This window comes from Gossypium hirsutum, chromosome D01 (assembly GCF_007990345.1).
Source record: "Gossypium hirsutum isolate 1008001.06 chromosome D01, Gossypium_hirsutum_v2.1, whole genome shotgun sequence".
Classification (NCBI taxonomy): Eukaryota; Viridiplantae; Streptophyta; class Magnoliopsida; order Malvales; family Malvaceae; genus Gossypium; species Gossypium hirsutum.
The window spans coordinates 7,236,629-7,264,541 of NC_053437.1; the positions used below are offsets into that span (position 1 = coordinate 7,236,629).

Sequence of the window (27,913 nt, forward strand, 5' to 3'; positions counted from 1 at the left end):
CTGTCTGGCAGATCAGATGAAGCTCAATGGAGAAGTGCTATTGAAATACTTAAAAAGGAGTCCAACAAAGAAATTCTAGACAGGCTTCAAATAAGCTTTGATGGGTTAGGACAATCGGAGAAAGATATATTTTTAGATATTGCATGCTTCTTCAAAGAAGAAGACAAAGATATGGTAACCAAAATTCTCGATGGTTGTGGCTTTTTCCCGGATATTGGAATAGATGTTCTCATCAAGAAATCTCTTGTAACAATTGATGAAGACAACAAATTGTCGATGCACGACTTGTTACAAGATATGGGAAGGAAAATTGTTTACCAAGAATCTCCTAATGAACCTGGAAAACGTAGTAGATTGTGGAACGAAAAGGATAAGAATTATGTGCTAATAGAAAACACTGTAAGCCTTTAGCACTATTAACTGTTACTCCACCCTTGAATATTTGTTGATTCATACGATACTAGGATGCAAGTCTAGCTTTGAACTATTTTTGGACGTGCATTGCACTGTTAAGTCCTTAAATTTACCGTATTAATTAGTTGATTGCTCTGATTTTCAGGCAACGGAAGCTGTTCAAGGTCTAGTCATCGATTCTATCAGGTGTAAATTCATACACCTATCTGTGTATATGTAGTTGATTACTCTGTTTACTGTAAAGCTCATTCCTCTTTTTCCTTGGTGGTTATCAGGAAACAAAACACTTGGACTTTGAGTGCTGATGCATTTTTGACGATGAACAGGCTAAGACTGCTCAGAGTCTTCAATGTTCCGAATTCTCGTGGTTTCAAATATCTTAGTAACGAGTTAAGGCTTTTAGAATGGCATGGATATCCTTTCAAATCCTTCCCTTCAAGCTTCCAACCAGAGAACCTTGTTGCACTTCTTCTGCCTTATAGCCGCATTGAAAAGTTGTGGAAGCCAAACATGGTAAGAGTTACTTTGTTTGATCAATTAATTTTGACCAAGATAACATAAACACAAAATACCGAAAATAAAATGGCATTTCATCTTTGGTTTTCTTTTTCATTTTTTTCTTTTACAGCCTTTATATAAGTTAAAATTGGTCGACCTCAAAGGCTCTAAAAACCTTGTGAAAACACCAGACTTCAGTATGGCCCCAAATCTTGAAAGTTTGATTCTGGAAGGTACTGGAATGGTAGATTTTGATCCTACCGTTAAGTTTCTAAGGAGGCTGAAGCTTTTGAATTTAAGAAACTGCAAGAGACTTAGGATTTTCCCATCCAAAATTGGGAATGGATCTCTAGAAACATTAATTCTTTCAGGTTGCTCAAATATAGAAAGGATTCCAGAGATTGTGGGGGAAATGGAATGTCTGAAAGAGCTTTGTTTGGATGGGACTGGTATTAAAGAACTTCCCTCTTCAATTGGACATCTCAGGCGTCTTATGTTGCTAAATTTGAAAGATTGCAGTAAGCTTGAGAGTCTCCCAAGCAGCATAGGTGGGTGTGAATTCCTTAAAACTCTTATTCTCTCAGGCTGCTCTAAACTTAAAAATTTTCCAGAGAGTTTGCAACAACTAGAATCTTTGGAAGAGCTTAACCTAAGTGAGACTGCCATAACGACACCACCATCCTTTATTTTTCATATGAAAAATCTCAAGTTTCTTTCTGTTGGTGCAAGAGGCAGCAACAAGCTGTTTCTAGTCTTGCTTGAGTAGTAAGCCTCGAGCCTTGGTGAAGAAGCAAGCTTGGAAGCAGAAAACAGAAAGATGAAACTAGCAAGTGAAAAAATAGAAAGAGAGAAGAAGAATGAATGAAAATTGAGCTGATATCTTTCATTAACCCATCAACAAGGCATTAAGCCATTACATATATCAGTCAACAAGTAAATCAAACAAGTAATCACCTAATCAACTACCTAACTCCACTAATTTGCATTGAAACTTACAAGATTAGCTTGTACAACTTGCATTGCTGACTTTTCAGTCAATCAATATCAAAACATTTATCTACTTAGTTCAACATGAACTAGATTACAAAACAATCAAAATGGAACTAAAAACAGCAAATAGATTGGCAGCTTCAAACTTCAGTTGCTGCACACCATGGCACCACTGCTTGCTGCGATTCCAGGAGCATGACCACCTTTGTATGTCGTGCATGGCCACCTTTGTATGGGAACTAAACTTAACACTCCTCCTTAGTTTCCATGCTAGTAACACCTAATTCCCTTTTGAATTTAACAAATTTAGACACATTGAGTGCCTTTGTGAAGATATCAGCAATTTGCACTTCTGAATTGCAATGAATCAGCTCGATTTCATGAGCTTGTTCCATCTCCCTTATAACATGCAACTTAATATTGAAGTGCTTGGTTCTGCCATGAAAAATGGGATTTTTTTGCAATTGCAACAGCAGATTTGTTGTCACAATAAATCTCTGTTGCCTCCTTTTGGTTTTGGTTTAAATCAGTCAAGATTTTTCTAAGCCATATGGCTTGGTTCACAGCAGATGCAGCAGCAACATATTCAGCTTCTGCTGTTGATTGTGCCACCAGACTTTGTTTCTTAGAACTCCAGCAAAACATGCCTGAGCCAAGACTGAATGCATATCCGGATGTGCTCCTCATGTCATCACTTGATCCAGCCCAGTCACTATCAACATAGCCTATTAGCTTCATGTTTTCAGCCCTTTTGAACAATACACCATGACCAATGGTGCCTTTGATGTATCTTAGCACTCTTTTAGCTGCTCGAAAGTGCTGATCATTGCAGCAATTCTTGTATCTTGATAGCATACTAACAGCAAACATGATATCGGGCCTTGTGGCAGTCAAATACAACAGACTACCAATGAGACTCTTGTACATGGTCTCACAAATTGGTTCACCACTCCCTTGCCTCGAAAGCTTCACTCCAACAGCCATTGGTGTGCTTGTTGGCTTACAGTTCTTCATAGAGAACTTGTCCAGGATCTTCATAGTAAAGGAACTCTGACTAAGAAAGATTCCCTTTTCTGTTTGGTTCACTTCCATTCCAAGGAAGTAGTTCATTCTTCCTAAATCAGACATTTCAAACATTTCCATCATTTTTCTTTTGAAATCTTCCAGCATTCTTCTATCTCCTCCAGTTACCAATAGATCATCAACATAGAGTGACAGAATAAGCTGAGTTTCAGCTTGGTTCTTCTTCACATACAGTGTTGGTTCACTGGGACTTCTCTCAAATTCCAAACTGAGCAAGTAAGAGTCAATTCGAGCATACCAGGCTCGAGGAGCCTGTTTCAGGCCATATAAAGCCTTTTTCAGTCTGTACACCATGTGTTCTTTGCCAGTGATCACAAATCCTTGAGGCTGCTCGATGTAGATCTCTTCTTCCAGGAAACCATTGAGAAATGCAGACTTAACATCAAGCTGATGAATGGTCCACTGATGTTGAGCAGCCAAGGCAACTATCATTCTAACTGTGTCAAGCCTGGCTACTGGTGCAAATGTCTCCAGGTAGTCCAGACCATACCTTTGGCTAAATCCTTTGACAACAAGCCTGGCTTTTAGCTTGTTCAGACTGCCATCTGCATTCTGTTTTACTCGATAGACCCATTTTACTCCAATGGTCTTCTTTCCAGCAGCTTTATCAACTAGCTCTCATGTCTGGTTCTTTTCAATCATGTTGATTTCATTGACCATAGCTAGTTTCCAGCCTTCATCTGCCTCAGCCTCTTCAAAACTGCTAGGTTTTGCTATTGCAACCTGTGCCCTTTCATAAATATCATCTAGGGGCCTTGTGCCTCTCACAGGCACATCATCAACATCCATTTCAGGTCCTAGCTGCTCAAGTTCAGCTTGATTAGGCACTAGGTCTTCTGAAACTGCTTCTGGCTCATTTTTCTCCCAATTCCAGCAGGCTTTTTCATCAAAGATGACATCTCTGCTCACCTGGACTTTGTTTATCAAGGGATCCAGAACCCTGTAGCCCTTCTTGACTGAGCTGTAGCCTACTAGAACACCTGGTTGAGCCCTTTTAGAGAGCTTGTCTCTCTTTGCTGCTGGTATTTGTGCATAACACAGGCAACCAAACACCTTCAGATGTGCCAAGGAAGGCTTGAAACCAGACCAAGCCTCGAAAGGTGTCTCGGATGCAAGAGCTTTAGTAGGAAGCCTGTTCTGAAGGTAAACAGCAGTGTTTACTGCCTCAGCCCACATGGTCTTGGGCAGTTTCTTCTCAAACAGCAGACATCTGGCCATATCCATCAGACTTCTATTCTTTCTTTCAGCTACCCCATTCTGCTGAGGTGTGTAGACATTTGTAAGCTGATGTTTGATACCAGCATCATTGCAAATGGCTTGAAACTGAGCTGAAGTGTACTCAGTGCCATTATCAGTCCTTATCGATTTCAGCTTGCAACCTGTTTCTGTTTCTACAGCATTTTTAAACTTCACAAACACTTGAGCTACCTCAAACTTGTGTTTTAAAAAGAAAATCCAGCAAAACCTTGTAAGGTCATCAATAAAGAGGATGAAATACCTATTTTTGCTGAGTGATTCAGTCTTCATCGGGCCACATACATCAGAGTGCACCAGCTGCAGTCTTTCAGTAGCTCTCCAGGCTGAATTTGTAGGAAATGGCAGTCTTGCCTGTTTCCCCATTTGGCAAACTTCACACACATCATCATGCTCCACTGAGCTGATGAAGTTCTCTGCCAAGCCCTCTTTGGCCAATCGAGCCATTGATCTGAAGTTGGCATGTCCAAGCCTTTGATGCCAAAGCTTGGAGTCTTCAACAGAGGTTGTTTATGCTGAGTTTGAGTCATTTGCCCAGTGAACCTCAAAGCATTTATCAGTCATTGTGACTGTCATAAGGCTTGATCCACTTGGATCAGTAATATGGCATTGTTTATCCTTGAACACAACAGAATAACCTTTCTCGAGCAGTTGAGCTATGCTGAGAAGGTTTCTGTCAATCTAAGGCACAAACAGCACATTTGGAATGATCTTGTTGCCTGTGGGAGTACATATCAGCACTTCTCCTCTTCCTTCAGCCCTTATAAACTGACCATTTCCAACCTTGACCTTGGTTTTATAACTTCTGTCCAAGGTTTTAAACAAGGAGGCATCTGGTGACATGTGGTTAGTGCAACCACTGTCCAGCAACCAGCCTTTGGAGCATTTCTTCTCAGAAGCTACATAGGAAACAGCAAAGACCTGTTCTTCTTGGTCACTACTGTCTTCAGCTACTCGAGCTTCAACCTTTGACTGCTGAAATTGATTCTGCCTTGGCTTACTTCTGTTTTTGCAGACCCTTTCAACATGGCCCTTCTTCTTGCAGTGTTGGCATACTGCATCTGGCCTAAACCAGCATCTGTCTTCTAGATGGCCAGGCTTCTTGCAATATCTGCAGGGCTAGTCATTGCTCCTTGCAGCATCAGGCTTAGGCCTGTTTTTCCAAGGCTTTTTGCCTCTTTGAGCATTAGTGCTCGAGGTTTCTCGGGCCTTGGCTTGAAATGCACCTTCTTGGTGATCTTCAACTCTGCTAGCTCTCCTTTGTTCCTGAGCATAGAAGGTGTTGATTAACTCAGTCAAAGAGATGCTAGCAAGGTCTCTTGAGTCCTCTAGGGAGGATATCTTGGCCTCATATCTCTCAGGCAAAGTGGAGAGGACTTTCTCCACAATTCTTGCCTCATCAAAGTGCTCACCTAGGAGCCTTATGCTGTTAACCACTGCCATAATTCTATCTGAGTATTGCTTCACTGTTTCTTCTTCCTTCATCTTCAAATTCTCGAAATCCCTTCTCAAGTTTAACAGCTGCTGTTGCCTTGTTCTCTCAGTGCCTTGAAACTCCTCCTTAAGCTTATCCCAGGCCTGTTTTGGAGTCTCACAGGCCATGATTCTGGTGAAGATGACATCTGACGCACAGTTCTGGATGCAGGACATGGCTTTGTGCCTTTTGGTCCTCTCATCAGCATGTTGCCTAATCTGAGCTACTGTGGGATTAGCCCTCAGTGGTGCTGGCTCAGTATCTGTGTTGACAACTTCCCACAGATCGAAGGCCTGTAGGTAAGTCTTCATCTTGACCAGCCATATGTGAAAGCCTTCTCCATTGAAGACTGGTGGGGCTGCTGGTGAAAATCCTGAAGAAGCCATCAAGTTCCTTGTTTTGAAGTAACAGGTCCACTAAGACAAGAGCTCTCGATACCAATTGTTGGTGCAAGAGGCAGCAACAAGCTGTTTCTAGTCTTGCTTGAGTAGTAAGCCTCGAGCCTTGGTGAAGAAGCAAGCTCGGAAGCAGAAAACAGAAAGATGAAACTAGCAAGTGAAAAAACAGAAAGAGAGAAAAAGAATGAATGAAAATTGAGCTGATATCTTTCATTAACCCATCAACAAGGCATTAAGCCATTACATATATCAGTCAACAAGTAAATCAAACAAGTAATCACCTAATCAACTACCTAACTCCACTAATTTGCATTGAAACTTACAAGATTAGCTTGTACAACTTGCATTGCTGACTTTTCAGTCAATCAATATCAAAACATTTATCTACTTAGTTCAACATGAACTAGATTACAAAACAATCAAAATGGAACTAAAAACAGCAAATAGATTGGCAGCTTCAAACTTCAGTTGCTGCACACCATGGCACCACTGCTTGCTGCGATTCCAGGAGCATGACCACCTTTGTATGTCGTGCATGGCCACCTTTGCATGGGAACTAAACTTAACACTTTCTCTACAAGGATGCAAGGGACCACCATATAGAGTACGATCACGTTGGCGTTTTATTTCTAGGCCCACACAAAGACTTAGTTCGAACTCTATGACCTTGACGCTACCTGCTATTTTGTCTGGTTTGAGTTCTTTGAAGGAGCTGAATTTAGATGACTGCAACCTTTATGATGGGGCTATTCCTGTTGACATTATCAGGTTGTCCTCATTAGAAGCACTACGACTTTCTGATAACAATTTCAGGACCTTGCCTACTACCCTTGGTGGACTGTCCAAGCTTACTTCTCTAGTACTGACTAACTGCAAAAGGCTTAAATCATTGCCCGAGCTACCAGCAAGCATAAAATTATGGTTAGATGGTTGTGGTTCACTGGAAGCAGTTGCAAATTCGACTACAGCTTTCAATTCACGGGTTGATGGATATATTTGTGCTTTTAACTGCTTCAAATTGGCAGAGGGTAACGATGCTGTAGCAATGCTGAAAAGATGTATTCAGGCTAGTGTTTTTGTTTTTATTTTTCTCTTATCACTCCCATTGATTTATTTACTTAATATTTTTATCTATAGCTCCCAAGAAGTTATGGTTCTAAAAATACTAATTATCATTCGCTGTGTTTCGTAGGAAGGTGCAAAGGTAAGAACGACAAATTATGACATTATAATACCGGGAAGTGAAATCCCAAAATGGTTTACTAATCAGACGGATGACCCTTCGGATTCAATAATAAAGATACAATTGCCTCCACGCTTTCTGATCGGTCGCCAGTTAGTAGGATTCGCCTTCTGCTGTGTTTTCTTCTCTAACTTCGATAATAAACCTAGGAGGGGGGAGCATATTTCCCATGCATCTGTTATCCATGGTAGAAATTTCTCTCGAGAATTTGGAAGATATGACTTTCATTTAGAAGGTAAATCTACGAGGGTAGGTGAGGACCACCTTTGGCTACATTTTATGCCTTGTAACCAGCTGCGCTTGTTTTCCTTGGCATTTGAATGTAAAGGAAAAGAGATTTCTGAATTCATCACATATGTGGTGAAGGAAAGTTCTGAAATTGAGGTTTTCTTCAAAATCCGGGGTATCCATTCCAAGCAGAAGAAATGTGGGGTTCGGATGGTGTACAAACAAGATTTGGAAGAGATGGACCAAACCGGAGATGAGCAGCAAATCAGACCAGCTTCTTCAAATTTTAGTGATGCCAGTTCAAACAATAGATCAACCGGGAATAATATCAGTTCCCCCATAGAGAGAAAATGGTTTAGTATCTATTTGTTTATTATTTTATTCCCAAAAATCATCAATATAATTGATACACACGTACGTAATGTATATATGGAATTGCCATCTCTTTTATAAGGCTAATTTGCTTATGTCTACGTGCTTTGATTCCAGGTTGAATGACAAAGCAAGTCTTCAGTGGACCAAACCTTTTTTTTGTCGCGACTGTCAAGCATATATCGGAAACGACCGATTACTCACTCAGTTCTAAGTTTTTTGGTCTGATCGGATAGATAGCTATCTATAATGCGTTTTAGGGTGGGTTTGGATAGGCGATTGGGTGCGGTGCGGTACGTTTAGTTTATTTTTTTGTCTCATGCTACAGTATCACTATAGTATTTAATCTCACCGCCACCGCTATTTTTACATTAATCGCAGGTAAATACACTGTCCATCCAAACCCATCCTTAATACATTTAAATTTACATCCTCCTACATTAGCATATATAATTAAAATAAATCAGTTATGGTATCCTTTGTAAGGTGATGAACTTTATAGTTTCGATTTCTTCCTACAATTTAACTAGTAGGTTTCTCAATTTTAACATTCGATTTTCAAAATAATTAATAGTTATATACTAATCAGATTTTATTTTTAAACAATTTTTTATTCAGTTCTTTTCTTTATCACCTCCATCAAGATAGCCTATCAATGATGGCTATAAATAACACTTGATTGTTGGTTAATTCATTGTCGTGAATGACAATAAAGTGTTATTTATATGCATTTCTAAAATTCTAGTTTCATGTGAATATATATATTATTTAATAAAATATTTTTATTTTGTAATTATTATTAAAAATAATTAATATATAATATTATAAAAAACTTTTAGATCATAATTAAGTAATTCTACAACAATGTTTAAAAGATGGACATAGATGTAATTCTAATTTTTGTGTATGTTTCTATTGTGATTTTGTCAATTGATAATAAAATTAATCACAGCTTAAATAAAAATAATTTAAAATAATATATTTTTATTAATTAAATTAAATAGTTTAAATTATAATGGAATTGCAGTTAAAAGATAGATTACTTTTAACACTTATCGTGAGTTTGAATACAGGTAAAATAATAATTCTATCATGAAAATTTATGTAAATATCTTGAAAATTAAATTTTAAAACATTAGACTTTAATTTAATTTAATTTAATTTGGGTGCTTACATTGATAAAAGACAAAATTAATTATGATTTTAATGTATTAAAATTATCAAATTAGCTATTAATTTTTAAATTTAATAAAATGTTAAGTTCAATTTCTTTTAATTTTAATATTAAAATTTATTTTTTAAAATTTTATATTTAAATTTTTTCTAATTTAAAACTGAATAACAATATTATTTATTAAAAAGTAAATTCAAAATGTATCAAATATAACTAAATTAAACTTTCTTTAAGTGAAACAACTATTGATATTATTAAATCGTTTAATTGTATTGTAAAAAATATGAATTAAATTAAAGATATTTTTAAAAACTTTAAATTTCTAACTAAAATAAAGTAATTTTTAGACAAATAAAAAAGTCAAACTTCCTAAAAATTTAAAATAAAATCTAACTTATAAATAAATAAATATTATTTTATAATTTTTTTATTTTAATCATTTGCTTCAATCTATCATTTTAGTTTTTTTTTTATCTTAATCTTCTTCTTTAATCTATTATCCTTGTTATCGTCTTCGATTAATATTGGACTTTTGAAATTATAAATTACCAAAATAATAATAATTATTATTATTATTATTATTGTAAATAGGAGGTTTTTATAAAATTATAATAGTAATTTGAAAAATAACATAAAAATTTAAAATAAATAAAAGCATATAATTATAATGTCAAACTTTTACTTTAGATAATCGAATGATAGGAAAAAGTGAATAATGGTGAGTTTAAAATAAATTTAGTATAATAAACTAAATAGATGTGTGATAAAATAATATTATAATTTTACCATATCATTGATTAATACTGGGACAGAGCCACTTGGAGGCTTGTGGGGACCCCACAAGGGAAAAATGATTATAATTTTTTATTTATTTTATATGATTGATTCAACAATAACTTTTTAAAAAATTATCCACAAAAAAAATTAGAAATAACTCACCAAAATTTTTGAAAAAGATTTATCTTATAAACAAATTATTTTATATAAAAATAAATGAATTTATCTCTACCCACTAAAACTCAAAAAAAAAAATCCCTACTCCTTTTATTTTCTTTTTAACACTTGTCACTTCTCTCTCAAATTTCTCTTATTCTCTCTCATACACTCTCTAGAATTTCTATAAGATAATCTTTTAATACTTTCAAGTGGGCCTCCCTAACTTGGTAACAACTTTCTTTTCTTTTCAAGTCTTATTGATTAATCATTAGAAATTTAGGATTGTGACTTTCTTGTGATAGTTTAGAATTGTGCTTATTAAAGAAGCTTTACAAACAAGTGAACGGAATGAATTAAAAAAAGGTGGAGAAAAACATTGGAATAGATTTTACAGCATTGAGCACAATAACAAATGGTAGTTTATAAAGTGAAAGAAGGGTCCTGTGCGACTAAGAATAAAGTTAGGTAAAGGAATTGTTTAAGAGAGCTTTAAAGAGAGTTCCTAAAGTCACAATCCCAAAATGACAGGGCAAAGCCCAAACAATAAACATGACTAGTGCAACTTGAACCCAGGCCACACTTGAAGCGATTAACACCCTTAACCATCAAGCCATCATATGGGATTCAAACATTAATGGTTTTTATTAAGGAATTTAAGCTAGTGGATAGTAACAGTGATAGTGAATAATGAATAAGAGTTCACTATGTTTAAAAAAAAATGAATCACTCAATGTTACAAGAAAAAGTTAAGTGTAAATCTCTTAACTACCTTTGTATCTAATTCATTAAGTCAAAGGTTCCGAAACATCCCAATAGTAAAGATAATCCAAGAACCCTATCATATTTTAGAGTTATTTCCACTTATTCACTACACCAAAATAGGTTTTTAACGGCAATTTTAGTGGCGTTTGGACAAAAAACGCCGGTAAAAATCGAGTATTAGCGGCACTTTACGGAAAATGCCGCTAAAGATTGAGCATTAGCGGCGTTTTTACGCCGCTAAAAATGAGCATTAATGGCGTTTTTCGGAAAAACGCCGCAAAAAACCTAGCATCGTCTTTTTGACCCTTTGGGGCTTTAGCGGCGTTTTTGGAAAAGCGCTGCTAATGCTCGGGGCTTTAGCGGCGTTTTTGGTAAAGCGCCGCTAATGCTCGGGTCTTTAGCGGCGTTTTTGATAAAGCGCTGCTAATGCTTAGGGGCTTTAGCGGCGTTTTTGGAAAAGCGCCGCAAAAAACATTCTATCTTAATTGGTTTATTATTTATATTAATTAAATAAATTTTAATTTATTTCTAATTGAATATTTAAAATCTTCAGAAAAAAATAATGACACATAGACATAATTTGAAATAAAACACATGGAAAAATTAAAATACTATTATTTAAAATAATTTTAAAGTTTTTTGGGTACATGATTACTGATTATTTTTTAATTTATATATTAAAAAAATTTCTTATATAATCGTAAAATAGATTGTATTAATTTTAAAATATTGAATTAATTATCACTATAGTTTAGGGTTTTTGGTTTAGGGTATATGATTAATTTAAGATTTAAGGCCGGTTTAAGAGTTACTATTTTAAGGTTAATTTAGGGAGTATATATGGATTTAAGGATTATGGTTTAAGGGCTGAGATTTAATGTTTAGGGGTTAGGGGTTAGATGTTAGGGGTTAGGAGTTAGGAGTTAGGGATTTAGGGTTTAGGAATTCAGGGGTCAAGTTAAGGTTTTGGGTTTAGATTAATTATTTTTTAATTTATATTTTAAATATGTTCTTATATAATTGTAAAAGAGATAATAATATATTTGTTTAGGGTTTTTGGTTTAGGGTATATGATTAATTTAAGATTTAAGGCCAGTTTAGGAGTTACTATTTTAAGGTGTAGGGGGTATGATTTAGGGATTATAGATTAGGGATTATGGTTTAAGGGTTGTGCTTTAAAGTTTAGGAGTTAGTGGTTAAAAGTTAAGGATTTAAGGTTTAGGGATTCAAGGATCGGGTTAGGGTTTTGGGTTTAGATTAATTAGATTTTTAATTTATATTTTAAATATGTTCTTATATAATTGTAAATTTACAATTAATTTTAATATATTAAAATTATGATTATAGTTTAAATTATTTAAGAGATAATAGATAAACTTTATATATATTAAATGGTTTAAGATTTAAGGTTTACTTGAGATTTGTTATTTTAAAATATTTAATCTAAACCATTTGATATATTTAAATATTAGATTTTAAAAAAATTGATAAATAAATAAAAAAAGTAACAAATTGATATGGATAGGTAACTATCTATTTTGGATAGGACCAAATTATAACAAATAAAAATAAAACACAAAAACTAAAATCATTCCACATCGAACATCATGGATAATTCTAATAAAATGGAGATTAGATCGGAAAAGAATAATATAAAATCATGATTAACGTCTCAATCTTTAACAGAAATTTGATATATGAGAGATTGATTGTTTACATTGGATAATTCTAACTTAATAATTAATTACAGCCATTTAATAATTTGTTTTCTTATTAAAATATACGATATTTATTTTGAGAGTACTTGATTTTTTTAACAAAAATCCAATTTATAAAAAATAGTTATAATAAATATTTTCTAAAATCACATAACTAATAATTTTTAGCAGACAAAACATATTTCACGAAACATCTCTCGTAATGCAATTTATTCTTAATAAAGATTTGTTTTTGGACGAGAGTTATTCCCGAATAAGGGTTATTTTGATTTGCTTCAAACATGAGTTGTTCTCAACATAAAAATTATTTTAGATAAGAGTTGTTCCATAACGACGCTTTTCTTTGAAGAACTTGTTCTCATAATAATGGTCCTTGCTCTAAATAGAAATTGTTTCAAATAGCTATTGGTTTGAGCATAATTATTTTTGATACGTAGTTATTATAAACAATAATTATTCCAAATTTCGGTTGTTCTCAAATGACAAGCACAATATTAAATACTAATTATTCTAAATTAGAGTAATGTTCTAAATGTAATTATTTTTCTGAATAAACAGCGGTGCTTTATCATTAACATTTGAAGCACAAATCTCATGAAACATATTTTCTTTTATATATTAAAAGATAGAAAAGGTTAACTGCACAATAATTATTGATCATTGATTATTCCTAAGGTGCAATAATCGAATAAAAAACATAAAATACCTACGAAACTAGCAAGTGAAATTCGGAGAACCAATAGCTTAAATTATAAAGCCTCCAACTATCAATGGAACTAATTTAATTAAGCAAAAATTATAAATAGTAATTAATAAGGAAATGGTTAAATTATGATATTAGTCTTTGTACTTTGTGAAAATTATAGATTTAATTTTTGTACTTTATTTTGGTCACTTTTAGTCCTTACATTTTTCAAATTTTAAAATCTCAATCCTCGCCAAATGATAATTGTTAAAATCATTAAGTTCTACGATTTTTAAAATCTAATGTGATAAACATATTCTCATGTGTGATATCATGTTAACTTGTTATTTTTCACATATTACTCACTTAAAATTCAATTAATAGATTAATGTTTATCATTTGCGGCAAAACTGGAATTTCAAAATTTGAAAGTATGGAAACTTAAAATGATCCAATTGGAGAATACGGACTAAATCTCCAATTATATGCATAGTATAGGAGTAGTAATTGAATTTAATCCAACAAATTGACTGTTATTATTTGGGTCAGGACTAAAATTAATCAAATAAATTACAAAATATATGGGCTAATAGCAGAAGTTAACCTAAGGAAAACGCTTTCACCTACCTGGCAATCATTATTACTAGTGGTTGAATCAGTCAACCATCAGTTGCCGATCCGATCGGTTTTAATTGGTTCAATTAAAAATTAAAAAAATTTCATTCGGTTGAATCGTCTTTGTTTTCTAGTTGACTGGTTGCTTGGCAAGTGGAGGGAAATAGAAAGGAGTACTGTTAGTTTTAAATTTTACATAAAAGTCAAATCGTTCTTAGTTGAACCTATCTTAAGGGCTTAGAGTTCAATGTTTTTTGCAAAGCTATAATCAGCTGATGTTTCTGATACAATTAACTGAGTCTGTTTGTTAAAGGTGGAACATTTGTTCTAGGGTTTAGAGAAGAAGGAAGTAAACTGATTTGAGCTCCAAAGAACTCACCTTAACAACCCGTAAGAGCCCTTCCATTGCTACTCGATATGGTGTTACTACTGAGAAATTCTTGTAGGTTTTCCTGGAAGTTAAGCTCTTTCTAGTAATTTCATCTCTTGTCAACTTCTAGTAGGTCATGTTAAGATAAGTTGGGAAACACCAGTTTCTGTTTTTAAGGTTAGTGAGTAGGAATGGAATGTTTGGGCATGTGTGTTTATGTAACAAGACTTTTTCCAGTGTACGTGAGCAGTGACATTTGGGTCATTTGCAAACAAACATATTATATTGTTTATCGATGACAAGGTGACACCGCACATTGCTTTAGATTTCTGGGCATGTTAAGTCTTATCCTGAAATTTGAATAAAGGAGAAAAAAACATGGAAGTTAAAAAAATCTGGAATTTCAAATATATTCTTTAGACGAAACAGCTGGTCCTCGGAATTTCTAGAGAATCAACACTTTAGTCGACTATGTATTTTTCCTCGTTCTCACCTATCTAAAACCAGCAAAGAGAAAGGGTAAATAAACCATTATTTAAACAAATTAAATAAATTTGTATATTATATTTCGCTGTTCATACTTTCTGTGCTCAATTTCCGTGTTCCACACTGAAACTGTTCCTCGTCGAAGCAACATAATAACATAATCTAGAAAGAAGATTAAATTTATAAATAAATAATTGTTTTTTATATACGTAAACAATAAAAGATTTACAAATAAAAATATTAAGTAAATTCTGAATTTTATTAAATTTAAATCATTTCACCCCATTAAAAATAATAATTTTTTTAATGAGATAGTTTGTGGGAAAAAAAACTCATGGTAAATAGGATATTAATCCACTGAAAATAGGGTATCATGTAAAAAAATGACTTAACGATAAATTTAGTCATTAATGTATGCATATTTTTATCAAATAGCTCTAATTATATTTTTTTTAGTCTTTTTGACCATCAATTTTTGTTCTTTTTTCAATCTGGTTTTTCTGACAGATTTAATGAATAAATTCAATGTTTTAAATTTTATTTTCTTTCTAAAGGTTTCAATCTTTCATACGTTTGTTTACTGAGAAATTTTTCTGCTGAGTTAATTTTTTTTAGATAATTACGTTTATTTTCTTTAAATTAAGAGTTTTTTAATTTAATGTATTATTTATTTATTTTATTATTTTCCTACAGACAACCTGATACTTAAATTAATCTAAAATAAAATGATAAAGCTTAAAAGGATTTGCTTTTTAGAATATTTTTTTAAAATCAGGAACAAATTTACATTTAAAAAGAGAATTTTTTTCATCAATGGTATTTTTTTTAATAATATACAAAATAATTTTCTTAAAAATAGCTATTCTCAATTTCGAATGAGTAATTCTTGCAAGGCATCGAGAAAATGTGAAATAAAAAAATATCGTTGAACATGGTTCCTAGTTTAAATAATCCCCTCATCTCTTCCAAAATTTGAAGTTTAGTAAAAATGAAGTTTGTTTCCAATAATTTTAAATTATTCATTTCCAATTATTTTTCAGATTTGACTTTGTTTTATATTAAATTAAAATAATCTAATTTAATTATAAACATTAAATTATTTTTCTAATTTTTTTTAATAATTTCATCATATGTTCTAATAATATCTTTTCTTTTAACACAATGTAATGTAAAAAATTATCTATATAGTCTCTTTCTAACCCATAAATAATAAGATAATGCACTGAAATACACTCAAATTCACGCACTCCTACATTAACAAAAATACTCATACTAATTAAGTTAAGACTCGATCGACAAATTTTGTTAAATCTTAAAATATCATTATTCCACTTTATTTTACTATGTGCAAATCACATGGCTATCTACTTACACGTATTTTCCTTGTAAATTGGGTAAACTCAAAAACTGATTTTATGTAAATATTAAATTATATGGATTATAATTTATTTATTTTTGGATAGTATCGTCTAGTCAGCAAATCTCAAAATTAACCCAAAGAAAAAAATATAACATTATTTTACCATCTCATTAAAGTATTCTATGTTAATTTAAGGTCAAATTTTTTTTTTTAATTTTGTGTGTTGTCACATTCTTCTAGATGTTCATTATATAATTATTATTTTACTGTATAACTGTTTTAAGTAAGCAGAAATTGCAGAATTTCTTTGTTTTGGTTTGATTGGAAAGAGAGAAAGAAAAGAAAAGTAAGAGATGAAAATTTTTTAAGTAGAATGATCTGATAACTTCTTTTTTCTGCTGCATAAAACAGAAAGTAATTTATTTAAATAGATGTAAAATTAAAGTAAATTTATATCTTTTCGTATTATTTTTTATGATTAATATTTTAACAATTCATACATTAAACTTTTTTATATAATTGTACTTGTTATGTACGTAAAATTTTAAACCAATTTAATTTCTCTATTATATCGATCTAAAATGCTTTATAAATTAATATTTTATTAAATGAATGAAATTTTTTTGCCTAAAACAAATATCTATATAGATTTATTTTGCATCGAATTTGAAATGCGTGGTCTATATAAATGGAATAATAAATTTAACAGTTGAATTGTTAAAATAATAATTCTATACGAAAATGAATCATTCCCCATTTAATGTATATTATTTCATTAAAGAAGCTTTAGTACAGTTGGTAAAAGAGGTTTTGGGTTCAAAGTACTTATCATGTCCAATTAAATGTGGATTTTCGAATCCAATCCTGAGTTAATTTGTAATTTGGATTGTTCTAGTTCGTAACATTTTTGTACTGTAATAGGTTGTTTATTTATTCTAATTCTTAATGTGTTTTTACTGTAATAACGTGAGGTGTGAATTGTATTTTTATCTTTCTAATTATACATTTTGTTCATTTTCAAGAATTTATTTATTCAATATAAATAATTTTTTATTATATCTAATATTATTGGAATTAATAAAATGCAAACAAAAGAGCATTTCAGTTGCTAATTTTTGTTATTTTCTTTATTTCTGCATATATTATTTTCCCCACCTTAACTCAAAGAATTTAATTTCTAATTTGATTTGTTAAAATCTTTTTTTTTTAATTTCTCTACATATATATATTTCCTTTATAAATTAAATTTTACGTAAATTTCAATTCTAGTCCTTATCTTTATCTTTATTTATCAATTATCTTTTTTTAGGAAGCATATTCTAATTTTACCTAATTAGAAAAAAAAACCAAAAACGGTCTGAATAAAAAAAATGAAAACAAACGACAGCTGGGTGTTCGATAAAAAGTCTAAGAAAGAAAAGGAGTTCCACCAAGAGCAATGGTGTACTCCGCAGGCCGCAGCTGTTTCCCTTTTTCACCCACTGAAAATAAAAAGAAACCACGTGTCCCTCATTTGCTCTATAAATATGAATCTCTCCCTTTCTTTCTCTTATTTCACATATTAAATTCACTCTCATCCGAAGGATAAATATACCCAAAAAGAGAAACCGCAAAAACAAAGCTCGGAAATCCTGGTTTTTTTTATTCAAAGTTAAAACCCAGTTTTCATTTTGGTCTGTTTCAGCTTCCTCTTTACCTGTAAGTTATATCTCCATCTATGTTGCAATTTCTATTGCTTTATTTATTTGTTTCGGGGTGTATTTGTTTAATCATGTTTTTGGTGTTTTGGGGGTGATTTTTTTTTGGGGGGATGATTTTTCATCTGTGTATATAATGATAAAGAATGGGTTTCTTTTTTTCATTTTCAATTTGGGTGCTTGAATTTGTTGAATATTTTTAAGAAACTTTTTTTCTTGAAAGAGGAGGAAGAGGAAAGAAATGGGAATAAAGAAGAATGCAATTTGGTTATAAATAGCTTAGAGAATTGATGTTTGTTCCATTAGTTTCCTAGCTATTAGTTTTAGAAAAAACTGAGTTTTTCAAAATGAAAATATGTAAACTTTCTTCAAGAATTGCTTCTTTTCTTTTTTATTTAAGGTTTTCTCTTCGAAAGGTTCTAATTTGGTTTATATTGCTATGATGATCATAAAGATTCTCTGTTTTTGTTGCATACAAACTTTTTATTTTTCATATATCTATTTGATCATCTGGAATTTAAAGTAGCAAATTCATGTATTTACAATTAATTTATATAATCAACTTGGTATCTCTGTATTTCCAATGTTCCTCTGTTTTTATGATTTGCTTGCATGTTTATACCTATATCTGAACTGTTTACATCTTGCAGAATGGCTATGGAACCAAACTTCTTTGAACAAGAATCACATTTCGAGTCTGATAGAGATATTTCACTCAAGAACAAATGGAATCCAATATCAGAACCAACAAAAGACCTAGAAAAAGATTCCAGCTGCTTCGATTGCAGCATTTGCTTCGAGTCAGCACAAGAGCCAGTAGTCACCCTCTGTGGTCACTTGTATTGCTGGCCTTGCATTTACAAGTGGCTTAATGTCCAAACTTCTTCCCTCGATACAGACCCGCGACAGAAGAACTGCCCCGTGTGCAAGGCAAGCATCTCTTCCGGTTCATTGGTTCCCCTCTACGGTCACGGCACATCTTCACATTCTCAACCCAAGAATCCACATTCAGATCTGAACATTCCCCAAAGACCACCTCCTTCTACATCGAACATGACCGCCCCTTCTTCGCATCTAAATCAACAGCTTCACGAAAACTTTTTCCATTCTCAGTCTCAAGCATTTCATAACCAGCAGTACTTCCCACCTTATGGAGGATATGCAACCTTGGCATCATCCGATCTTAGTGGTATACCGATGACGAATTTCTTCCATCCGATGATCGGAACTTTGGGAGAAATGGTGTATGCTAGAATATTTGGGAGCTCAAACACAAGTATGTTTGCTTACCCTAACCAAGCTTCTTACCCATTAATCAGGAATAACAATCTTAGGATGAGAAGGCAGGAAATTCAGGTTGACAAATCTCTTAGTAGAGTATCCATGTTTCTTTTCTGTTGCATCATTCTTTGTCTTCTCTTGTTTTGAGAAGTACTGAATTTGAGCTTGTATAGTTGCAAACAAAATTTGTGAGGAACCCAAACGTCAAGGTTTCTCTTAAAGATATTTGTATGTATATAGTACTCTCATTTTTTAAGAACTGGGAGTCTGAATCCTCCATAGAAACTGTTTAGCAGCAAATCAAGTCTCAAACTCTTATTAAGGGTTTTGCCTTGGGATGTATATGCTTTTGTACGTCACTTTGAAGTTTCCATTATTACAAATATATTCATTCCCCCATTTTATCAATCCTTGCTTTAATTTATCTCTCCACTTCAAAATATAATATTGAAAAGAGGTTTTGCAGTTGATTTTGTCATATATATAACAAAATGAAGAGTTGATCAAGTGAAAGTTGAAACAAAGACCTTTAGCTATGGTTTTACCCATGGGTTCTAATCATCTAGATTCCCTACCGAAATTGACTATAATCACTTGGATACAAGCTTTTGATTATAAAAAGTTTCATGGATGAAGGATTGCTTTCTTTCATTCTTTTATTTATTGAGGTGGTTGGTGTCCCCTTTTCACCTAATAAAAACTTAATTATTTCCTTTCATTACCCTTTTTATTCATATGGTACAATGAAAAGAAAGATAAGCCCCACAAATTGATGCCAATGTTGCCTAACTTTCAAGAATCTTAAAAAACAATTGTTGTATAATTAATATTTCAACTTATATTTTTAAGAATTTAGTTCTTCTACTTTTTAGATTTAAAAATATTGGTTTAATTGTTATCACGTTAAATTGTTTATACTTTTTTACAGTAGAAAAAATACAGCAAAATAGCAACTATAAGGTAAAGAAAACGCCAATGGGAGACATTGGATATAGTAGCAAGATCAACATTAAGTAATTCTTGGACTGAGACCGGAGGTTCTTCAAACAGCTCAAGCTGTTGTAATTTAAGCTAACAATTCTATTTGAAATTTGTCTATCAAATTTAACTTTGTGATATTTTGAAATAAGAAAATATTTACTCGATATGCCATGTAACAAAGAATGACTAAAAGAATTTTAACGCTGTTAACAATTATTGGACTTGGATTTTTGAAATTGAGAAGTAAATGTATTAAATTCTTATAAATATAAATAAAAGGACTAAATTTCAAATGTAGAAAGAATACAGGGACTTGGAGTACATATTAACATTGTTACATTTTCCATAGAAGAAAAACAACTATCAGTTTAAGATGAAATTATTCCCTACAGCTGAGTTGACCCCTTCAATAAGAAACATAAACTTTCTTCCCCTTAACATGCATGGAATATATATATTGAAATTAGTTCGAAACGTGGTCTAAAGAAGAAGTTTGAAGCTACCCTTTTTCACATGACCATGAATATGAAGCTTCCAAATTTGATTTCCTTTCTGAAAATCTTTTAGTCGGTGATAGTATCATTTGTCAAATTTGCGAACTGATCTTTTTGCCCAAAATTTTTTTTCTCTCACCTTTATGAAGTGATGCTCCCACGAAACATCTTGACATTTTAGAATTAAGTTTTTTTTCAGCACTTATTTTTCTATTTATTTGGTACATGTATGCTAGTTTTTGGCATGAATTAAAAGTTAAAAATGGGATTTATTTGAATAAAAAGAATTTCAAAATTTATACGTAGATAAATTATGGATCGTTTCAGAGTAATGAATTTTAATTAAATTTAGAGTGATTTTGTGATTTAATAAATGGTAGTATATATTCAACCATTTGGATCAAACGAATTGGATGGAAAGTTCCAGGAAATGTATCGAGAGAGGCTCTATTCTTAAGTCCGAGTTATGGGCTATTTTAAGTGAACTAGAAGTGGCTCGATTGAGGAATTATAGTTGTTGAAAGTGGCTGCATGGATGCTATTGAGATGATAATGGAAAGTTACGTGAATTCTCCTTCAATGGCCCTTGTACGAAGGATTAATGAAATCAGAAGATAGTTAGAAGAAGTTAAGTTCCAATTTGTTCCAATAGAGGGTAATATGATAGCAAATTGGTTTGCTAAATCAGCCTCGATTGATGATGTTGAACTTACTATTTTTCAGTTTCGTAGCTTAACAATTAGGAAATTGTTGTTAGAAGATGAACTTGGTGCATCACATGTAAGATTTATTTGATCTAAAGGCAGTTAATTGTATTCTTTTAATAACTTGTATAATCAATTTTTGAACAGATTTTAAATTGCACAAGTCAATATAATATATATAAATTTTGATTATATCATAACGAGTTTCATGGTATATATTTGAAGTGTTACTCAAATTACAATCACTACACCAAAATAGGCTTTTAGCGGCGCTTTGAGAAGCACCTCAAAAAACGCCGCTAATGACAGTGTCGCTAACTTTAGCGGCATTTTTAGAATTAAATGCCGCTAAAGAACAAGACTTTTAGCGGCGCTTTTTTACAAACGCCACTAAAGACCAAGACCTTTAGCGGCGTTTTTTCCACAAACGCCGCTAAAGACTATGACCTTTAGCGACACTTTCCCACAAACGTCGCTAAAGACAATGACCTTTAGCGACGCTTTTCTCACAAACGCTACTAAAGACCGTGATCTTTAAAAAAATAGCCTTTTAAAAAAATTATTGTAATCAAATAATATTTATTTGATAAATATTATATTATGTTTTATTTTTTAAATTTGAACTTTAAATATACTTTTAAGGATAAATAAAAAAATATTATTTAAATTAAATTTTCTATGAAAATTTTAACTTTAAAACTAAATATAAAAATTAATAAATTTAGTTTTAGAATTTAAAATAATAAATTAATAACACAATTAAAATCCAAAAGTTAGAACTCAAATTGTCATAAATATTAAAGTAAAAATAAAAATTTAGAATCAAAACTAAAATAAACAATACATATGAGAAGCAGACTAACTAGTTGAACCTGCTTATGACTATACACATCACAAGAGAATTAAGTTCAAGCTCTATCAGCAACATCTTTAGTTTCATTGGCGCTGCAATTGGCACTCTTTTCCACCTCAAGATTGGAGGCAAAGTCTATGTCATCTAGGACTTTGGTGAAGAATCAGAAATTCCAGGGTCTGCACAAGGCTTTTGCACTTCTATTGCAGTTGAAAACCAAGATATACCTTGTTTAGCATAGAGCAAAATGTAGGCTTCCTGGGACAGCACAGCTTCTTCTTCAACACAAGTAACCTACAAAAGACAGAACATGACCATTATGCACTATTATTCTAAGTACCATTAAAATGTTACCGAGTATATTACAAGTTGAAGAACAAGCAAAATATTTAAAGCAGTGAAATTTCAAACTTAGGATGGAAATTTGCAATATCAGTGAAATTATCAAATCCAAATGCTTGAAGAACAAGCAAAATATTTAAAGCAGTGGGGAAACAGAACCCTCTGTAAGTACCATCAGTGATGATAATGTATAAAGAATTTTCCATGATCTGTGAACATGATATTCAAAATATCATGTTTTTCGTGTGTCTACCACTATTGTCGAGTGTTCAATTATTCTAAAGAACTTTAATATAAAACAGAAAGAACATATGTACCATGATAAATAGATGAATAAAGCTTACACTATACATTAAATAAGAAACCAAGTCGAATGAACATGCTACTAGAAATATTAGTAAATTACTAAAAATTGATTTGTTTAAAAATCTTTAAAACTTAATATGGAAATTTATTCAATTATTACTAAATATTTTAAAATAAGATTTATAAAAATTGACTGTACTTTTAGCTATATACAATTTTTATACCAAATTTTTAACGTTCTAAGTGTAATTAACGAGGATATACTTTCTTATAGGATACAACAAGTTTTTTTGTTTTCTAAATTTTTAATAACTTTTTTGTACAATCTTTTACAATTTCTAATGATTTTTATATATTCTTTTATAAATTTTAAAAAAAATCATAATTTTGATATATTTTATAGCTTCTATTATTTTTACAATTGTCTTGAAATTTCTAACATTTTTAAAATTTTAAAAATATTTCTTTAATTTGTGTATGTGTATTTTTTTTTACCTATTTTTTAAATATAGTATGCCACAGTCTAATTAACTAAAAGGATAGCCAGACGTAGTGTTGGAATGACTCTCAACAAGTTAACTAGGGTTAATAAAGCTTAAATCTAGCTCTCTACCCACCACCTTATGAGCAAAGAAAACTCAAATTTTAACCATCATTTTTTAACATTAATGGCCTTGTTTTGGTCAAACCAAGATAGCAATATCATTTAGCACCAAAAAGAAGGTAATGTGATTCAATCATATGGCATTTTTTATTGTTAAAGGTGAGCTGTTAAGCCTGTCTTCTACACCATTTGCTTAGCAACATAAATAAATTATATTCTGATTGGATGCATAAAGAATGAAAGGTATATCATACAGGCCATGATGCACACATCTTACCAATTCCAATAATAAAACTAACAATTTAAAAGAACGTAAATTATGTGAATGAAACAGCAACAACCATAAAAGTTAGTGAGGTGAATGTTACGATTTGCTAAATAAAAAATAACTACAAATGCATTGAACTAACCTGAGAAACAGTTCTATTTGAAGGTTGCCTTTTGTATATTCATATTTATGCATGGCATCTAGTGATTAGCACCTAATCCTCGTGATTTTGGGAGCCTAGAAGCGACTGAATCCAGCTCCCCCTGGAAAATAAAAAAGACGAAAAAAAAAACAGCATATGCATACAACACTCATAGTAACAATTAAAGTAGAAGAAATTAGTGGAAAGGGAAAGATATACCATAAATCCAGGTCCCTCTGGAAAATAAAGAAAGACGAAAAAAAAACAGCATATGCATACAACACTCATAGTAACAATTAAAGTAGAAGAAATTAGTGGAAAGGGAAAGATATACCATAAATCCAGGTCCTTTAAAAAATTATTGAATAACATATATAACAGATATAGATACAATTTCCATGCTCTAACTTTAACATCCCCAACAGTTAAGTTACCTAAATAATAGGCATAAATATGTTTTTCTATTAGTTCAACAGCATGGAAAAGAAAATAAAGAAAGAGCAAAGCAAAAGAAACAACAATAAACTATGGAGCATAACTTGATTTAAGTAAAACAAATGCAAATTATATATTCACAATTTATTATTCACCTCATAATCTGCCTCAGAACTTTGTTCATCAATACAGAACAAGAAGAATTACCTCAGACAAATGAGGATAAAGACCATTAATGCAACCTTCAACAACTGCGCCAAGAGCCAAAACAGCATCTTCCCTATCTTTCCAGGCTTCATCACCAGTGGCAGCTAACTTGGCCTGAAAAAAATCAACATAAATATTAGATATAGATACAATTTCCATGCTCTAACTTTAACATCCCCAACAGTTAAGTTACCTAAATAATAGGCATCAAAGTTGGAAGAATTTCATCCCCGAACACATTTGATAGAACATCAAGAGCTGTTGCACTACATTTCCTTAAGTTCCATACATTGAATGAGTCATCATCCTGTACCAAAATGATCACTTAAGAAAAAGTTCCACCGGAAAATAGAACTTTCTAAAACAAAAAGGGCTATAGAACTTATTTACAATATCTGATTGACTGGCACAAAAGGAGGAAAAAAATACTTACATCATCTTCCGCATCCTCAGAACCATGAAATCGTGACGTATGAAATCGAGGTTTTAGTCCTGAAGGGAAAATATTAGAGAGAACCACGTTCAGCAAAATGCTGATGGTGAATACATTACGGAAAACTAAAAATGATTAAAAACAAATTATATCGACCTGATCTCTGTCTGGAAGAGACTCATCTTCCTACAATAAAGAGTAGAAACTTTGGTGCATGTTGATGTCTTTCCAAACACTCAAACAGTTTACACATCTCAAATTCAAGTCCAACAGAGTTCACTGAAATGCTGATCCTTAAAGAAAGCGGCACTTCAAAAAATAAAAAAGGGGTTACCGATGAATGTCATAAACCCTAATACTTATGTAAATTGTATATGCAAATCCTCATAGATACTGTAAAACAACATTAAAACCTCAGAACCCAAATTAAAAACAACTGAAAGCTAAGATCGAAATCATCTAAACCCAAAACTAATCCACACCGAAATCACCCTAAAACATTGAAGAAAAATGAACCCAATTCATAGTAACTAGAGACAATGTTGAAATGTATTTCTAGATTGAATGTAAGCTAGGACAAATTATCTTAGAAAATAAAAATCATCTAGCATATTAGATTTGGGGTTGCCACAGATTAAGGTTCAGGTTTAATAGCATCTCAACCAGGCCCGGTATTGCACAGTAAAAACTTCAAATTCATTAAATTCCCCCTATAAATATACGAAAAGGATATTCTTTGTGATGATGGACTCCGACATTGTTTGAAACCTGGATTGCTGCAAATGAAATATGTGTCAATTACTGAGATATATTCAAACAACTGTAGAATGGGTCCAGTTATAACTCACCATTTGTTGAAGAAGATTTTGCACCTAAAAAAAAAACAATCAGTCAAAAAAATCATTAACTAAATCCCTAAAATAAACGACCTCGAGAAGCACAGTAAAGAATTTCTATAATTATACTCATTTACTAGGATTGATCGACTTTGCAACCTAAAAGTCGAGACTATACGAAAACTAGCAATGGATATGCCCTCAAGGTACTAGCAAAACAGCCTACATTAAAAGCAGGTTATTGTTACATGCTATAAAATAGGGTTGAGTAAACTCACGAAAACAGACATATCAGCAGTGCTTTGCTTTGAGTCTTCCAAATTATGCCCGTCCAGCGAAAATGTGTACCAGGAAAGTTCTGCAGAGAAAGAAAAAATAGCTTCCCAAAATTGGGCGTTTAAGAATTGGGGTTGAGGAAGAAAAGATAGCAATCGGCATGGAGTTAAAAGTTTTAAACGGCGGTATGTTTGTAATGTTGGGGGTTTCAAGGGGGAAATTAGGGATTTTAGGGGGGAAAGATGAGGATTTCGCGCGGGGGGGGGGGAATTTATAAAATGGCGCAATTTTTTTAAACTAAAATTATTTTTTTGTGGCGTTTTTTACAAAAACGCTGTTATTGCTCACCTATAAAAACGCCACAAAAAAATAATTTTAGTTTAAAGGGGAATTTATAAAATGGCACAATTTTTTAAACTAAAATTATTTTTTTGTGGCGTTTTTTTATAAAAACGCCGCTATTGCTCACCTTTTGCAGCGTTTTTATGTAAAACGCCGCAAAAAATTATTTTATTTGGAATAAAACGATATTGTTTTTCTATGCTAAAAATCTCGCTATTTTTAAAATAAAATTATTTTTTGTGGCGTTTTTTTATAAAAACGCCGCTATTGCTCACCTTTTGCGGCGTTTTACATAAAAATGCCGCAAAAAATATTACATTTAGAATAAAACGATACTGTTTTGCTATGCTAAAAATCTCGCTATTTTTTAAAATAAAATTATTTTTTGTGGCGTTTTTTATAAAAACGCCGCTATTGCTCACCTTTTGCGGCGTTTTACATAAAAAAATGCCGCAAAAATTATTACATTTGGAATAAAACGACACTGTTTTGCTATGCTAAAAATCTCGCTATTTTTTAAAGAAAATTTATTTTTTGTGAACGCCGCAAAAAATTATTTTATTTTGAACAAAATAACATTTTAATAAGAAAACAAATGATAAAATGACTATAATTAATTATTAAGTTAGAATTATCTAAATTAGATAATTACCTATATACCCATATCATTTTTATTTCATTTTTATTTTTGTATTTTTTTCTTATAATTTGGACCTATCCAAATTAAATAATTACCTATATATCCATATCAAATATTTTAAAATATAAAAATATTAATTAATTGTATAAAATTGTATCATTTAATAAATCTCAAATAAACCTTAAACCCTAAATTAGCCATTCAATATACATAAAGTCTATCTATTATATATCTCTTAAATAATATAAACTATACTCATAATTTTAATATATTAAAATTATTATTATCTCTTTTACAATTATATAAAAACATATTTAATATAAAAATTAAAAAACTAATTAATCTAAACCCTAACCTGACCCTTAAATCCCAACATCCTAACCCCTAAATCACTAACTCTTAACCCATAACCCCTAACTACTAACCCCTAAACCTTAAATCCCACCCTTAAATTAACTATAATCCCTAAATCCATATATAATTATTTGATCATGGCGGGGGCAAGGCAAAACAAGCAAAAAACTGAACTGGATAAAAAAACTGAACCGAGCACTAAAAATACTAAACTTGGATGGGATAAAATGGGGATATCCTTGGATATAGCTTATATCGATTTTGAAGAACCAAATTAATATTATATCTTTTACAATTATATAAGAAATTAGTTAATATATAGATTAGAAAACACTAGTTAATCTAAACTTAAACCCTAAAACCCTAAACTCATAAACCCTTAATACATAACCTTTAAACCTTAAACCCAAGCCTTTAAACCATAAACCATAACCTCTAAACCTATAATCCATAAACCTTAAAATGGTAACACCTAAACCTTAAACTCTAAACCATATACCCTAAACTATAGTGATAATAAATTCAATATTTTAAAATTAATACTATCTCTTTTACGATTATATAAGAAATTATTTAATATATAAACTAAAAAAATCAGTAATGTATCCAAAAAACTTTAAAATTATTTTAAATAATAGTATTTTAATTTTTCCATTTT

The 27,913-nt window shown here is 31.7% G+C and overlaps 2 protein-coding genes and 1 long non-coding RNA gene across 4 annotated transcripts; 2 read left to right on the forward strand and 1 right to left on the reverse strand.

Moving 5' to 3' along the window:
* The first annotated feature begins 164 nt into the window (after positions 1-164).
* LOC107917638 (disease resistance-like protein DSC1) lies at positions 165-8,502 on the forward strand. The gene is made up of 7 exons (XM_041086914.1): positions 165-399; positions 560-600; positions 690-927; positions 1,043-1,625; positions 6,681-7,177; positions 7,304-7,935; positions 8,072-8,502. The coding sequence occupies exons 1-7, from the start codon at positions 172-174 to the stop codon at positions 8,166-8,168; spliced, it is 2,316 nt and encodes a 771-aa protein (XP_040942848.1). The 5' UTR covers positions 165-171; the 3' UTR covers positions 8,169-8,502.
* An 8,665-nt stretch (positions 8,503-17,167) lies between these two features.
* Positions 17,168-19,446, forward strand: LOC107916713 (E3 ubiquitin-protein ligase RMA3). The gene is made up of 2 exons (XM_016846063.2): positions 17,168-17,758; positions 18,408-19,446. Exon 2 carries the CDS (start codon positions 18,409-18,411, stop codon positions 19,183-19,185), a length of 777 nt encoding a protein of 258 aa, XP_016701552.1. The 5' UTR covers positions 17,168-17,758; position 18,408; the 3' UTR covers positions 19,186-19,446.
* A 2,530-nt stretch (positions 19,447-21,976) lies between these two features.
* Positions 21,977-26,167, reverse strand: LOC107916573 (uncharacterized). 2 transcript variants are annotated; one of them, XR_001689509.2, is made up of 8 exons: positions 25,922-26,165; positions 25,656-25,679; positions 24,964-25,583; positions 24,808-24,866; positions 24,568-24,681; positions 24,375-24,488; positions 23,733-23,853; positions 21,977-22,364 (listed from the first exon to the last, which is right to left on the reverse strand). It is a non-coding gene; the product is annotated as an uncharacterized lncRNA (long non-coding RNA). The 2 variants fall into 2 exon arrangements; XR_001689508.2 differs by having other exon boundaries at positions 23,733-24,488; positions 25,922-26,167.
* Between the last annotated feature and the right edge of the window lie 1,746 nt (positions 26,168-27,913).

Bases quoted from the DNA above. Each gene is read 5' to 3' on its own strand.
- LOC107917638 (XM_041086914.1), top strand. From the start codon at position 172: ATGGTAACCAAAATTCTCGATGGTTGTGGCTTTTTCCCGGATATTGGA. The intron at 928-1,042 runs GTAAGAGTTACT...TTTCTTTTACAG, and splicing joins AGTTGTGGAAGCCAAACATG to CCTTTATATAAGTTAAAATT. The intron at 7,178-7,303 runs GCTAGTGTTTTT...TGTGTTTCGTAG, and splicing joins TGCTGAAAAGATGTATTCAG to GAAGGTGCAAAGGTAAGAAC.
- LOC107916713 (XM_016846063.2), top strand. From the start codon at position 18,409: ATGGCTATGGAACCAAACTTCTTTGAACAAGAATCACATTTCGAGTCT.